Source organism: Halictus rubicundus, chromosome 6 (assembly GCF_050948215.1).
Source record: "Halictus rubicundus isolate RS-2024b chromosome 6, iyHalRubi1_principal, whole genome shotgun sequence".
Lineage (NCBI taxonomy): Eukaryota > Metazoa > Arthropoda > Insecta > Hymenoptera > Halictidae > Halictus > Halictus rubicundus.
The window spans coordinates 1684327-1699646 of NC_135154.1; the positions used below are offsets into that span (position 1 = coordinate 1684327).

The following is a 15320-nucleotide window of genomic DNA, read 5'->3' on the forward strand; positions in this document are numbered from 1 at the left end:
CTCGATTCGAGTCAATTTCCCTGAACTGGCGACACTGCGTGTCTCCCACACTACCCTCCCCTTCTACGACGGTATACCCCCACGCTTCCGCCGTAGCCCGGTCACATGACGCCTTTCGTCTCTGTCGTGCATGCGTCACAATGTCACGTGATTAATCCGGTACTGGTAGAGAAAGGGTAACTTTCCCCCCTCGATTTGAGTCAACACCCCCGATTTGGAGGCTCTGCTTCCACGATCAATCATGCCCGCGACAATCGACGTGTCATGCACGCGAGACTGCCTGAGATTATTGATATCCTCTTATCGTTTCTTTCCCATTGATTTCTAGCCTTTTTTCTTGTAAACATATAGAACCTTTCGTATAAATGGAACTTTATTGTGATTTTACCGAATGCAATCGTTTTGAAGAATAAGGCCCTCATAATCGTATGTGCATTCGAAAATTTATTGCAGTCACCGGTGATTCGTGTCAATGAATGTCGTCGAATATTCTTTTTTATGGAATTTAGGGGATCAAAGACGTATCGGTTCAGCTTTTTGGCGATAATATAAGATACAAGGTAGCATACCGATAAAATTATGATAGTTTTTGTAGTATTCTAGTATAGATATACGTAAATGTAACGCTGGGTTTAAAAAGTTATTAAAAATTTGATATTAAAAAATGATGTGCAAAAAATAAAAACCTTGCGATTCAAAGAGTATTGGCGTACTGTTGATTTGTATAGTAACTATACATTTAGAAGCATCGCGTTATGTTAGAAGCTACAAAAATTCCGTATTATTACAGGTATTATGGTTTACCTGATTTAAAAGCTTCAGTTGTATTTTTAGGAAATATTTGCTGAAAATTACCTACTGGGCCAGGAGGAGTACTCACAACAGGAAAAGGAAGAAGTAAGACGTAAATTTTGTTACATAAGGTCAGAAATGAAACGCAGATGCATGACAGTGAACGGAAAGGAAGACATTTTCTTCAAGATCAATCGTAGTTGGCTGGATAGAGCATTCTAATTACTTACGGTGCGTTATACATATGTAGTGAGACCGGGTCGGTTATTGAAGAAGACGTTCGATGAATTAAGACCACGCACCAAAAATTTAGGTACTTCAGAAAAGAAGGGACGTTTAATTTTTGGCCGCAGCCATGTAATTGCAAGCTGAGGGGATGCGAGATGCTTCTAATATAAGTCACTTGTTCTCCAGAGTGAGCAACCAAACAATAAAACAGCATTTGTATGGAGTCGGCAGGAAACTATTTGTAAATTAAATCCATTATAGGCATTAAGTATGTTCGTCGAAGCTGGTTTATCCCGAACTCAATACGATGTTATATTAGAAGAACACTTATAAAGTTTCATCCTTGCCACAATATACTGTAGGAACCGAAAATGGAGTGCTACCCGAATTGTAAACGATTACTTCGCCGGGAAGCGTATTTTAACCCTTCGCACTCCTTTGTCGAGTGTGACTCGACATTTAGCAGGTGTTTACCCAGGTATTTTCCCAGGCCAAGCACATTAATTTTTATTGTTAAATTACTAACAAATATTATTTTAATGCTGCATTAACAATGTTTATTTGTCTTCGATTGCTTTTTTAAGTTAAAATACGATCAATGAATTAGTAGGAACACTTCAAATACTTTTAATGTTATATCAACAATTTTTATTTGTTTATTAATAAATTAGTAAGTTTATTTCAATCCCATTACGTACATTTTAAACGGGAAAAATCATATGTTTAATGTTTTATTAACAATTTTGATTCGTTTATAATTATTTTTTTTAAGTTAATAAACAAGTTAGTATGTATATTTTATAATTTTGGAGATCGGTCAAATACCACACTGTGGCAACTGTGAATTTGCATAGGTATCTGTAGTCTACTGTTGAATAAAAGTGGTTACTGCTTTTTTCTGTCGGTAGACAACTCATTACAAAAGTTACATCAAACATGTTTTTTCCACATCCTAGAACCAGTTTCATTTTCACGTAACAGTTATGTGTAAATGTATATGAACTTATAGAAAGTTGGTACTTTTTACTTTATGATTACATGTACGTAATTGATTACAATCAGCATACTTCCAAAGAAATGACACACGAGTATCACTTTAGTTTACGTCACTCTGATCGCGAGCTGCCTTCGCTAATCAGACATTCATGGAAAGAACATATTTCAATTATGACGTATTTCTTTCTTGATAATTCTTTATTACTCGTAACAGAAACTTCAATTTGTTACCTGTAAGAGCATGTGTCTTGCAATGTTTTTCTTTGTATTTCTGTAAAGACTTTTTGTAATTTTACTAAGATTCTAACAAACTGAAACTCTTCATTGAAATACTAACTTATATAAGAGCAAATTTTTATGCATTACATAACTGAAAATTTATGTGCATTCACGATCAATGCAAAGTAATATAATAAATAAAGTTTATTTAAGGTCCACAGTATGAAATCAACTTGGAATTTTCGTAAATTATACTGAGACGCCATACAAACATTATACAGGGTGATTAAAAAAAAGTCCGATATTTATAGGCCTCATAGTACTCACTGTGAGGAGTAAAAAATGTCTAATCAACGTAGGTCCTAAAAGCAATTCTTTCCCTCTACAATCAACTTTTGTTAGTTATTACTGTTCCCTATCATAACTGGTTCTCCTCGCAACACATTGAATGTGTGTATATACTTCATAGACACGACTAATACGTCTAACTTCTCTGTGTCGGAAGGGAAATAATATGATCATAATATGGAACGCTAATAAATAATAAATGTTTATTCTACAGAAAAAGGATTGCTATTAGGAACTATGTTAATTAGACATTTTTCCTCTCGGTGGATATTCTAAGGCCTTTAAGAATCGGACCTATTTTATCACCCGGTATGTACACTTCCGACCATATATCAACGGACACTTATGTTATGTACTTATTTTCAGCAAAATGGAAATTAAAACAAAAATACAAGTTACCAGCTTGATTTTATTGTTTTATTTTGTTATACATAGCTCCCAGTAAGCAATTTGCTATGAATTTGTCACAAAAATTTGTCTACTAATTTCGATCCATTTGTTTCGGCATTAAGCTCGGTACTTGAGTGCAGCAGCCAAAATTCCATGTCAAATCAAGACCAAAACGAAGCCAAATCTTGGGCAGGTCGGTCGCACTAAAAGCGAACCTAACCTTGTTCTAAGAGTAAACCTTACTGTAGGAGGGAAAACGGAATTAAATTATGGTCGATATATGAAATTTAAAACTATATAATTTAGAAGTTTAAATAAAATTCTATTTTTCCTTTTACAGCAAGGTTTACTCCGATTTTGCTCGATATGTACTCGTAAAGCAAGGCCTTAGTGCGACCGACCTGCCCTCTGTAACGAAGTCAATGTTTAGCCCCTTTGGTACGGAATTTTACCTGCAAACTTTGCACTTAAATTCCGATGCATCTGTTTCCGCATTTAACTCGGAATTTGTCAACAAACTTTAGTGTCAAATTCATATAAAATAGCGACCAAATTCTGCTCCAAGCAGGGTTTCGTACCAAATGGACATGTCATTTGCCCGTAAATTGTGATACAAACATTGCTCAAAATTTGCTCGAAACAGCATTTGGCTAACTAGACTAGTATACGATAATATCTCAATGCAAAATTAAAAATACGCATACAGTCAGTGTAAAAAGTTTTTGACTCTCTTAAAAAGACGATAACTTTCTTACAATTGTATCAAACGACCTGAACTTTGGCGAGCAATTAGAAGCATTGGTTTACTAAATAACGTGCACAAAAATTTTAAAAGATTGCAATTGGTAGGAATTACACGAAAAAATAAAAAAGGCCCCTTTTAAAACTTTTTTATTTGGGCCCGTAATGAAAATTTAAAATATGCGGTTTGTAGATCTATATTAGTTATACGCATGCTGAACATTTCATCGAAATCGGTTAACATACACACGAGCTACAAGCGGTTAAAAGCGGTGAAAGTCGTAGTTTTAGTCGGTTTGGTCAGTTTAAGATCCACAGATTCGTACATCTTCCGATGTGTGTCATTTTTTCTGTGTCATCCGATATCGGTGAAATTTTCAGCATGTGTATAACTAACATAGACCTATGAAACGCATATTTTAAATTTTCATTAAGGGCCCAAATCAAAAAGTTTTGAAAAGTGCCTTTTTTATTTTTTTTTATTTTTAAGAAACTTATCTATTGTTTTGCAAAAGGAGTTGTCGCTTCACCCACAAAGTTTTTTGTGATTATCTCAGAAACTAAGGTTGAGCGACGGGTACATGTACAGAGAAAAGTTGTTGAAAATGACGTCCTTAATAACATATACAAGGTCAAGGTCATTGGAGCTGGGTCCGCTAAACGTAATATATACCACATTTTTATTTCATGATACAGGCCATTTAATAATAAAGAATCGTTCGCTTCCAAATTTTAATTAGTGTCCGGTGACTTATGGACGGGAGTGTATGGGTCAGTACGTACGTATTTACGTTTTATAGAGTAGCCACTGTAACCCGATCAGTTGGGGTTATTCAAATGATAACTCGATATCCGAAACTTACAATGCACGCGCGCATGTCCCTAGTCGCCTAGCAAGTAGCAAGAATAACCGCAGCGATACACACACAGCGTAGCTGCGACAAACACGCGTGTAATTAACCACTAGATATGCAAGTGTGAATTCCACGTGTACATATAGTCCTGAGTTCAACATACGCATAATGTTCCGTAACTTCGTGGAACAGGTTCGACGATGGATTCGACACATAAAAACATTAAAAAGTGTTCATATAAATATATGCTCTATTTGACATTGCATTCGAGTTGTATATCGAGTTTCCTGTACTTGAACACAAGTATCAAAACTGGTATTGAGATCTTATAGATGAAAATTGGTAGATGAAATTAGTTCAACGACTCCTCGATAGAAGTATTTTAAGATAGTACTTCGTAATAAGAAGGTTACACAGGGCATATGTTTATACAAACTTTTTCTATTGTTTTCACCTGCAGAATCCACCATCGAAGACGTTCGAAAGATGTTTTGAACCTACTTTCTATTTTTCTCAACTTTTTTTATTTTTTAAAATTCGGTTTCGAAGCTAAAAATTCTGTAAAAATCATAGATGTGCATACTAATAGCTCAAGTATGTTTGATTTTTTCAGAATTTTCAATTGAAGAGGTTAAGAGAAATTACGGAAAACCCGGATTTGCTTTGTCACCCCATTAATACCTCCCATCTCGACATAAGGGTTGAAAATTGGCAAGAAGTATTTTCTTTGGATAAGCTATCAAATGGCCTATTGCAAATTCAATTTAGTTTCGGAGCACTTTTGACCTCCTCATCCGACTACACCCTTTACATTACATGCATTCTGCGTGCCTCACAGGAAGTCCCCTGGAAGGAATTCGGCGGGAATGCGGCTGTAAGCTGTCGTTCCACACGAACTTTAGGTTGTAGCCGAATTATTGGCTAAAGTGTGTGACGTCAGAACCTAACCATTGGGTGCGAGCGGGGATCCTTCTTGCCTCTGTGCCATCTCGAGGGACTGCTTCTGAGGCAGGGACACTACATTACGTTATGTACCACTATTAGTCGTTGTCGAAAAAATTCCTTTAGCGAACTAGTTGGAGTTAATGGGTGAGTAACATGCTCGAACACGTCAATCGCTCGATAGCGGCAAGAAACTCATCAGAACGGTCTGGGAATAGTTTTGTTTGCCAGCGCCTTGACAGTGAAATACCGTTTCCAAGGCAATGCTCTCCAGCATGGCGTGGCGAGGCGTAGCGCGGCAACCTATCTTTCGGGTGCTCCTTTCTCTATTCCGCGTTGAACGTTGGAGGGATTGATCGCGACGGGACGCGCGATGATTACGATTCATTGAAAAATTCGGTGTGGCTGCGTCGCAACGGTGGGACTGGCACCTGGCACGTGGAAAAGTCCGCCTACTAGGTCCGTGCCCGTCGACGTCGCGCGTTGCCCGGCCATGCGAAAATTTATGTACACCGCGCCGTTCAAAGTTGAATTCACTTTCGTCGACAGCGCGCGTGTCGTTAGAATAACAAACGCGCGACAACGATTTTCGTCGAGTACTTACGGCTGGCATGGCACAGTGGCACGGCACGACGACGGACATGGGGGCGCGCGACAACCGACAACAAAGCGAAATCACGAGCCGGCGATCTCGAGTCGGCGGAATCAGAGCGAAACGCGAGTCATCGTCTAGAATCGCTAGCTCGCAGACCGTTCACGTCCCTCTTCGTCGATCTCAACGGCGGCGCGCGGCGCGGAGCTAGAAACATAATTGGCTGCGTCAGCAATAAGACAGAATCGCTTCTTAGTTGTTTCAAATGTTTTTTGTTCGATCAATCGACTTTTCTATTGTACATACACCTGTGATATATCACCATAGGAGAAAAGAAAGAGTTTACGGAGTGATCGAATCGTCTTCGCTTTCGAAACAGTGAAAGAACGTGTGCTCCATTATTTTGTAAAACGAGATTTATATAGAATATGTATTTATTAAATCTTCAACAAAATTAAATCTATTTCAATACATATTATCTACCGGCGATTATCTTGTAATATTTTTTAAGTTGATGGTCCAAGGCTAAGGACATTTTAATTGACTCTTCAACAGCAATAGCAAGCCAATTGTAAGCCAAGGAGGTACTCTCAGTAACGTAGTGTAATAATTGTGTTTGGTATTATTATGTAAAAGGAGATTTTTAAGTTTCCCCTTAAACTACGACATAATTACTAAAAAGCCTATTAGTAGGCTTACGGTAGATAAAGTATTCTAATTTTAAATAATACACATACACAATATACAATCGATAATCGAGATCAAATAGGGTAAGGGACGCAATTACTGTACGGGTGCCAATTACTGTGCCTATATTAATTATACTTATTTTTAAAGCATAATACATATTAAAAAGAGATACAAATATATTCACTGATCTTAATGAAAAATCTCTTTATTAGTATTCATTATGCTTTAAAAATAACTATAATTAATATAGGCACAGTAATTGGTACCCCCAGAATAATTGGGTCCCTTACCCTATGCTTCGTTCTTACGGATGGTTAATCTTGTGTTTGTAAAATATTCATAGTTTTTGGTTATTGGTTCTCCGTCAACCTATTGCTACTACCAAAAATGTGAATGGTCAATAAATATTTTCGATACTTATACTTTGTTTAATTAATTTCATTTTAGAACAGCAGATTGATAGGAAATGGTAACATCAAGCACTACGGATACAGCATTATAGGTACATCCTCTTTGCAAGTTCTCAAGTTTGCTTTGGAAAATATGTTAATTGGGATGAAACTTCAAGTACATAAATTAATCAAATAATTAATTAATATGTTGGTAGCCGCGCGCATAAATCAAATACCTTTCTAAATTTGTTTTTAAATTATAAATTATTATAGCTAGTCCATACTAATGTAATGTTTCCTACAATATATTCTAAATATCCTTAAAAATTGGAATATTAATCAAAGAAGAAAATTTGAAAGCGTACTCGAATAAAAAATCAAGAAAACGTTTCAGCAGAGGACAACGAACAGCTCATTCTAAACTAGTCGAGAAACATAAAAAAAAAACGAAAAATCTCATTTAAAAAAACAATAAAAACTCGTCATCAAACGATGTTTAAAATTGTTTGAAATACAGGCTGGCAATGAGATGTATACTCTCTGCCCTACATACATTAACGAATATTTTTAATATCATTTGAAATTGCGGGTGATAAATTCGAACTTATTCACGATTGAGCGCCATTGCCAAGTGTCTAGTGACTATAGCAGGAGTACAGGCGTGCGACTAAAATATTTACGCGAATTAAATAAATTTGATGAGTAGAGGCTAGAAAAAGTTTCATGGAATGGCAATGAACAAATGGAACTTTTCATATACTTTGGACTGAACGAAGGTGTCAGTAACAACAAAAGCGATTACCTTCGTGCTAGTTATTTCGAGTGCAACCTCTGTAACGTCATTAAAAATAATAATGAGACCTTACAGCAAATTGGATACCATACAGCACGAATAACAATGTTATTGTTGCGTTGTTGTAGAGTTGATAGGTTCATTCGATTAGAAACTATATTGTCATACACTTCTTCGAAACTTTCAGCGAAGCAAAACTTAAATTTCAAATTTCAAATTCAGTTTAATCTCTTTCTGAAAAATACAGTGTTTACTCGATATATGTCCACAACACAGGTCTACCCAGGGGTATATATCGGCTAGAAGATACTATTCTTCGAACGTAGAAAAAGACAGCGAAGCTTCTTGGCCCCTCACGGGGAATACCCCGTGGCAGTGGAGATAGTTCTAGGTTTTTTATCGGCTAGATATTTGGGACTGTACTCCGCTGAAATTATCGATCGTGAAAAACAAACCGTCTTTGTTTTCTAAGCTATTAATGTCAAGCTCGATGAATCATGCCGCATCTCAACGAATTCGACTGCGTTTCATTGGCAATTTCGCTTGAAAATTATCGTTGGATCGTTCATCCATTATCATTTATTATGCATCAATAAATACACCTGCTTTCGGTCCGGGCGTATTCTAACAACAGAATGCTGCGTAGAAACAAGAATCTTCCTAATTATTGTATAATCACATTGTAAGTAGTATGAATCACAAATTGGTTGTCTAATTGTTAATTAATTTTTCCACAAAGGAATTGAAAGAATGTTTCGTAAAATATTCCGTTCGATCCATACCATAAATACCTGTTAAACATAATCCCTTTGTATTTAACTCCATTCTGAAATAAAGTCCCAAATAATTTAACTTTATTTTCTTAAACTAAAATTAACGATTATTTAACCCTTCCACGACGGCAGATTTTGATAGGGGGAATTTCCCTGGTACCGGACACTAAATAAAAAAGTATATTTTTTGTAATCACTGTTATCTATAAATACACGATATTGGAGACCAAAATTAAGTGTAAAATAACGAACATTAATAATAATTCTATTATAATTCATATAAAGTGTCTCCTAATACCGGGTACAGTGAAAATTAATAATGTAATTTTGCTTCTTCACTATTTTCTAAACAAACTACGCAGATTGTTCCTTGGTTCCAGTGTTGTAGGAATCTTAAGTTTATTTTAATAAAGTTTCTTTTAATCTTTCCTCTTACTATTTGTTTGGGTGTATTGTTTAATTATTGAAACCGAAATAATAAATAGTAGCAGAAAAGAAAAACGGCAATAGTGGAAGTCATCGATGAAAATTTTTTTTTTTTTTTAACCAATACTTGTCAAGATACAATAAATTGATGTAAAGATGCAAAGATATATTAACACAACACACACGTCTTCTGACCATAAAAATGAATAGGTGCAATAGTTTATATATTATACAATGTGCCGGTTTCTTGTCAGTCGCAACAATCAACTGATCTCCTCAGCTGTGCACACGCGACACGAACGTGATAAAACATGATTATTGTTTGTTTTTGTTTCTCTATAACTTGCACGATAGTACAGCTCTGTAAAATGTTGAATATTAAAGATATACATAGCTACTGCCCGATATTAGGGGAACTCCCTCTTCATAGGGTAAGGGACCCAATTACTGTGCAGGTATCAATAACTGTGCCCATATTAATTATGCTTTAAAAAGAAGTATAATTAATATAGGCACAGTAATTGGGTCCTCCTTACCCTACTACGCGCGGCGTACAGTAGTTAATCCGCACACTACGCTATAAACAACGAATCATGTTATAGAAACACATAATACAGTATTTACTCTATATATATTCCAAATTTCTAGCCGACAGGAGGCCTCTAGTGTTTTTCTGTCCTTTTCTTCGTTCAGCGTGGATCACAGAATAGTATCTCCTGAACGATATATGTCCCTGGCTAGACCCGTGTTTTGGACACTTATCGAGTAAACACTGTATTTAGAAGAAAGTTAGCCCGCATATTAAAAATTTAACGATATAATTTTGCTTTATTCAAAGTTCGTTGTAAACATTGTCAATAAAATGCCTATAGGCACCAAAAGTACATCGGAAGCAAATTCTTAAAGCAACTCTAGACGCCAACAGTAAAGAAAGAGTTATAAGAAACAAAAATAATTTGTGGACCAGTAATGTTTTACTTTTCAAGTAAATTAATGCAGATTTACATTTGGGAACCGCAAGACTTAATTTTTTGACATTCTCTTACCCAAATAGGATTTTTAATTAAACTGTACGATTGTTCTGTTACTCTAATTATAATCCACATAGTAATTTCGGTAATGACATTCGGTGATTTATTGCAAAATCTGGAGATTGCCAGAACAATATTTAAAATTGCTGACCAGAAGGTTTTAAAAGTTCTTGAAGATCACTGGATAGATTAACTTGAACATTTGGTTTATTCTGAAAGTAGAGAACTAGACAATTAATTTTCTTACAGAAAACGGTTTAGGTTTTCAGTATAAAAAATAAAGTACGATACAACATAAAAAATAGATAACGGACATCGCAGAATTTACATTACATACAAGAAATTTACATTTCTTAATAGAGATATTTAGAGAACTGCTTGAAATCCTTTTTCAGACAGAAAGAGATTTTGAAAAGAAATTTATATGGCTTTCAGATTTAAAATCACATGTTTTTTCACCGTTCCTGACTGAATGCGACCCCTGAATAAACTGCCATTGAACCTTAGATGCCCTCGACAGATAGGCGTTACAAAAGTGTTCTTAGAATTTAAGAAAACGTAATTACCATAGGTGGTTTACTCACCGTTGCACGCGGTGACAAGACATGCCAGGAACAGGAGCAGCCGAGTAACCATTTTGGAGAGCACGTAGGACGTCATCTTCGGAACCGCATTTATTACCGAGCGTTCTCGAGAGAAGATTAAAGCCTCGTGTTCCGCAGGACCGATCTCGCCTGTCGTTACGCACGTGTACTGTCGCCAAAACGATTCGTCGCGTACGATTTGTATCCGCACGACGATGACGCATGTAAGACCCCACCTCCCCTCCACGACACTTTTTCACGAACGTGTAAACGTACCTCGGACGCAAGAACGATTACACCTTCTCCACCCTGCACTTCCGTCGAATGACGACGGATTCTTCTGTACACGTTCTCTCTCACGCTTCCTCTTCTCTACACTTCGGTCAAAGTCACAGTTATCTCGCCAGCAACTTTTAGCCGCCGTTTATTCTTTCCCCAAGACGGTCCCGGTCAGTTTCCGCAATGATCCGAGAAGCTGCACTTCATCCGTTCGGTCACTTTTCTCTAGATCGAAGAACGAAAGATTGTATTGAGTGGCCCTCGAATAGGAATGAAACCGTGATGCGGCCGTCCCCGGGGAAGGGGGTCCATAAAGAGGGGGAAGAAGAGAGGGGGAAAATCGAGTGCAAATAAGAGACTGTTGCGATACATCAATAACGGAAGGATCGTCTAAAAGTACTTGACCTTCTTGGATTGCGTGGAAGGGAACGGTGTCGAGAGAAACCGGTGAACGCGAAGGTGGCCAAGAAATTTTTATCGGGCTACCTGGTCACCAAGTCCGTTCGTCGATTTATGACGTAGTTCCGTTATTGTAGTTTTTATTGCCCTCTTGAATTCCCGTGAACACGTTAACACCGATTTTAATATGAGTTAGCCTCGTGTGATGACAAATTAGTTCAAGTTGAACTCAGGCTTGAAAAGTGCTATACCGAAAATTTCAAATTGAATGTAGGGTAAGGGACCTAATAACTGTGGTGGTACCAATTACTGTGCCCTATATTAATTATACTTATTTTTAAAGCATTATAATATAAAAAAAAAAAGATATTAAATTGTTTTCATTTAAAAGAAGTTAATATATGTTATATATCTCTTTTGTTAATATCCATTGTACTTTAAAAATAAGTATCACTAATATAGGCACAGTAATTGGGTCCCTTACCCTACAAAGGACACCCCTTGCATGTATCTTACTGCATAAAAGTCGGATTGTTCTCGGATTTCATCGTGGTTGTATAATATAATAGTTTCCAAAACGTTTTTTTTTTTTAGATAAAAGCGATCCATTCAATTGTATCTAGCGTTGGAATTTTTTTTGTCATACATTTGCATACGAGAGAAAATGAGAAATAAATTGCTTGTTCACACGCATATTACAATCAAAATTGCAACGAACTGTTGAAGTTTTTATAATACGATACAGCTTAGTTACTTTTAATATTGGGCCCTCTAAAAAAATGTAGAATAATTTCTAATTTCTTTTTTTATAAGACTACGCAAATATGAGCTGCTATTAACTGACGTGTATTGCTGGAACATTGAACAAAAGTTCGAGTCTATACAGAGCAGCAAGGTGTTTTCACACGAAGGCGACTCCGTCGGATTAAAAGTTATGTCCTGCTGAATTGTAAATATATACTGTGTCTGCTGTTTCTATGTATGTCCAACTTCTTATGACAGTTTTTCATGACCACATATGAATGGACATTTAACTTCTTACCTTATCGATTCAAACCAGAGACTAAGATTTCTATCAAAATTGATTAAACATACAATCAAGTACAAAAATCTATCATATTTATTTATTATTAAATGTGTAAAATCTTTGTCTATTTTACAGGCGTATCTAAACTTTTCGGACCGACTGCAAATGTTATTCGTTTTCATTACATCAAACTGAAATACTAATCATTGTTTTTTGTATTTAATCTCCAGTGTAACTGTAGCCATAACCGTAAATTGATAAAGCGAATTTAATCATCGTAACCATAAGGAATTCATAAGATAAAAGTTTACTGTTTGTTCCACAAGATTGCGTGTCCTAATGTACATGTATATCACACTGGTGTTTTTTGTAGTTCGAGGATATCCTATAAAATCGGCGATTATCACATTGTTCAGATAAAAGAATTTCGGGACGCAAAAAATTACGACGAACTCAACAATAGAGACAACAACAATAAAGTACTTGGAAAATTTGATGGAATAGTAAACCGTAATCATTATGTTGAAAGACGACGGTGGTTCCTACTAGCATTCGGACGCTCTTAAAAATCGCATAACTTTGTTAACATTGGACTATACTACTTGAATTTATTTGAGAAGTTAGAACAGTTGGTTCGCTACGTAACGCGAACAAAATGTTTGACTAAATTGCAATTGGTCCAAATTGCAGAGAAAATCCTAAAAGTTGTATTGTGCAACTTTTTATGTGGGCTTATATTGAAAATTTAGAAAGTACGATTTGTACATCTGTATCAATTATACATATTCTAAATATTTCATCTAAATCGATCAATGAGCTACGAAAAAAAAGTTTAACGATGAAAGATTAAGGGTGAAAATAATTGATACAGATCTATAAATCGTACTTTTTACATTTTCAATATAAGCCCACATAAAAAAGTTGTACAATACAACTTTTAGTATTTTCTCTGCAATTTTTGTTAAAAATTGTTTTCACTTTATGTAGCAAATCAATTGTTCTAACTTCTTGAAAAAAAAATCCAAGTCGTACGGTTCAATATTAAGAAAGTTATGCGATTTTTAAAAGCGTCCGAATATTAGTGGGATTTACTGCAGGTACGTGAAGGTTTGCCGATCGAAGGAGATCGCACAGAGCCCTAGCCGGACCAACGATGATCCCGATCTGTCAAAGATATTCTAGCGTGAAGCAACACCGTTCCTCAAATATGTGTCACGATGATTAGCATATACTGGTCGGGGTACTGCGATCCACACTGAAAATAACGATTTAAGAAAGCGGCCGTGCGCGTATTCCCTTGAACTTTCCTCGAACGCGAGTAACGGAATCGGGGCGGGTGATTCACCGATCTACCAAACGATTGGAAATTGAAACGCGCGTTCGGTACCGAAGCACCGGTGCCGGATCTATCTCTCCAAAGATCGTCGTCTTGACCGGCCGAAAGTCGTCGTGATTTCCCGCGACAAGCCACGCGATGGTCCTACGCAAATAAGGCAAAAAAAAAAGTCGAAATGTATTTCGAAAGTCCGCGGGAACGTCGTGTTTCGACTATCCGCTTTCCCTTCGAATTATTCTGGCTCGGCTGAATAGAAAATAAACACGAAAGCGGTGCTCAGCGGAACACGCGTGCCGTCTACCAAGAATTCTAAGGTGAATCGAAATTTATCATGGAAAGCCTTCACTGATGATATCCCGAGTAAACGAACTTGCGAACGTCGCACAAGGATCACAAGGATCTACTCACTGTCACTGCTCGCGCGTAAATCCCTTGTTCCAAAAGTCCCCTCACTGTGTCACTTCTGAAACGCCGACGAAGTCACAAGCTCGAGACTCGGTGCACGGATATGCTCTCTAGGTTTTCTAGGTGGTCTAATCTCGCGTGGAATAGAAAACGCTTGCTGCCGTGGCGTCTGTGACTCACTGTGTCGACGTGTTCTGCACAGAGACGCGAGAAACGATAACGCGGGGCCAATCGTCCAAAGGGAGACTCTGGGAATCCCCTGCGAGCGGAATGTCGCGTGCTCGAGCGTAGGCACCGTGGCTGACTGCAACTGCAGACGTTAGGACGGACGATGGTCGCCGTTTTGTCGTTGTCGTTGTCGTTGCCGTTGCCGTTGCCGTTGCCGTTGTCGTTGTCGTTGTCGTTGTCGCTGTCGTTGCCGTGTCCGTGTCCGTGTCCGTATTCGTGTCTGTGTCTGTGTTCGGTGTTCGTGATCGTGCCCGTGTACGTGCCCGTGTCCGTGTCGGTACCAGTAAATATCAGTGTCGGCGTCGGCGTCGGTGTCGGTGTCGATGTCGATGTCGATGTCGGTGTCTGTCCGGCATTCGCCGTATGCGCCTTCGACTTCGTCAGTCGCAAGTGGGGGTCCAATGTTACCAGGGTACGCACCGGTGTCGGGGGCCCCCCTACCCAGAGCGAGAGCTCGGTCGAGACTCGTCATCGGTAACTCCACCTTCTACCTCCTTCCACCTGACTCGCCCCGTTCGGGGGAAACGTTCTTCAGTCCCGACAGGGGAATCAGGTGTATCTCGGGAATTGTTTCGATGCACCCTTCTGCTCCGGATACGCGGGAACGGACCTGGTTGCGTCCTCCCGGCAGGCCTGGAATGCTGCACTGTCTGCCGGTGAGCTGGGTTTTGCGGCTTCCTTGAAGCGGTCACGCACGGAATTCGATGCCAGTGAACGGATAAGCGGAGAACTACGCAGGGAAACAGGTGAATCCTCTCGGGCCGAGAATACCCGCGATGGGAATCGGAGACTGATCTGTCGGCCCATTTGATATTTCGCCTTTGTTGGCGTAGCATTGACCTAACCTAGACCTTT

The 15320-nt window shown here is 38.0% G+C and overlaps 1 protein-coding gene across 3 annotated transcripts in view; it reads right to left on the reverse strand.

Annotated features, from left to right (window-relative positions):
- Positions 1-15101, reverse strand: part of LOC143355031 (obscurin-like protein 1) — a 59306-nt gene extending 44205 nt beyond the window's left edge. For 2 of the 3 annotated variants that reach the window (XM_076789479.1, XM_076789476.1), the window contains exons 1-2: positions 14886-15101; positions 10792-11295 (exon numbers count right to left, since the gene is read on the reverse strand). In XM_076789479.1, the coding sequence (XP_076645594.1) occupies positions 10792-10867 (76 nt within the window). In that variant the 5' untranslated portion in view covers positions 10868-11295; positions 14886-15101. Of the gene's footprint in view, positions 1-10791; positions 11296-13691; positions 13856-14885 lie in introns of those variants that run through there. The other variant, XM_076789477.1, reaches the window with a different exon arrangement.
- Positions 15102-15320: the final 219 nt, after the last annotated feature.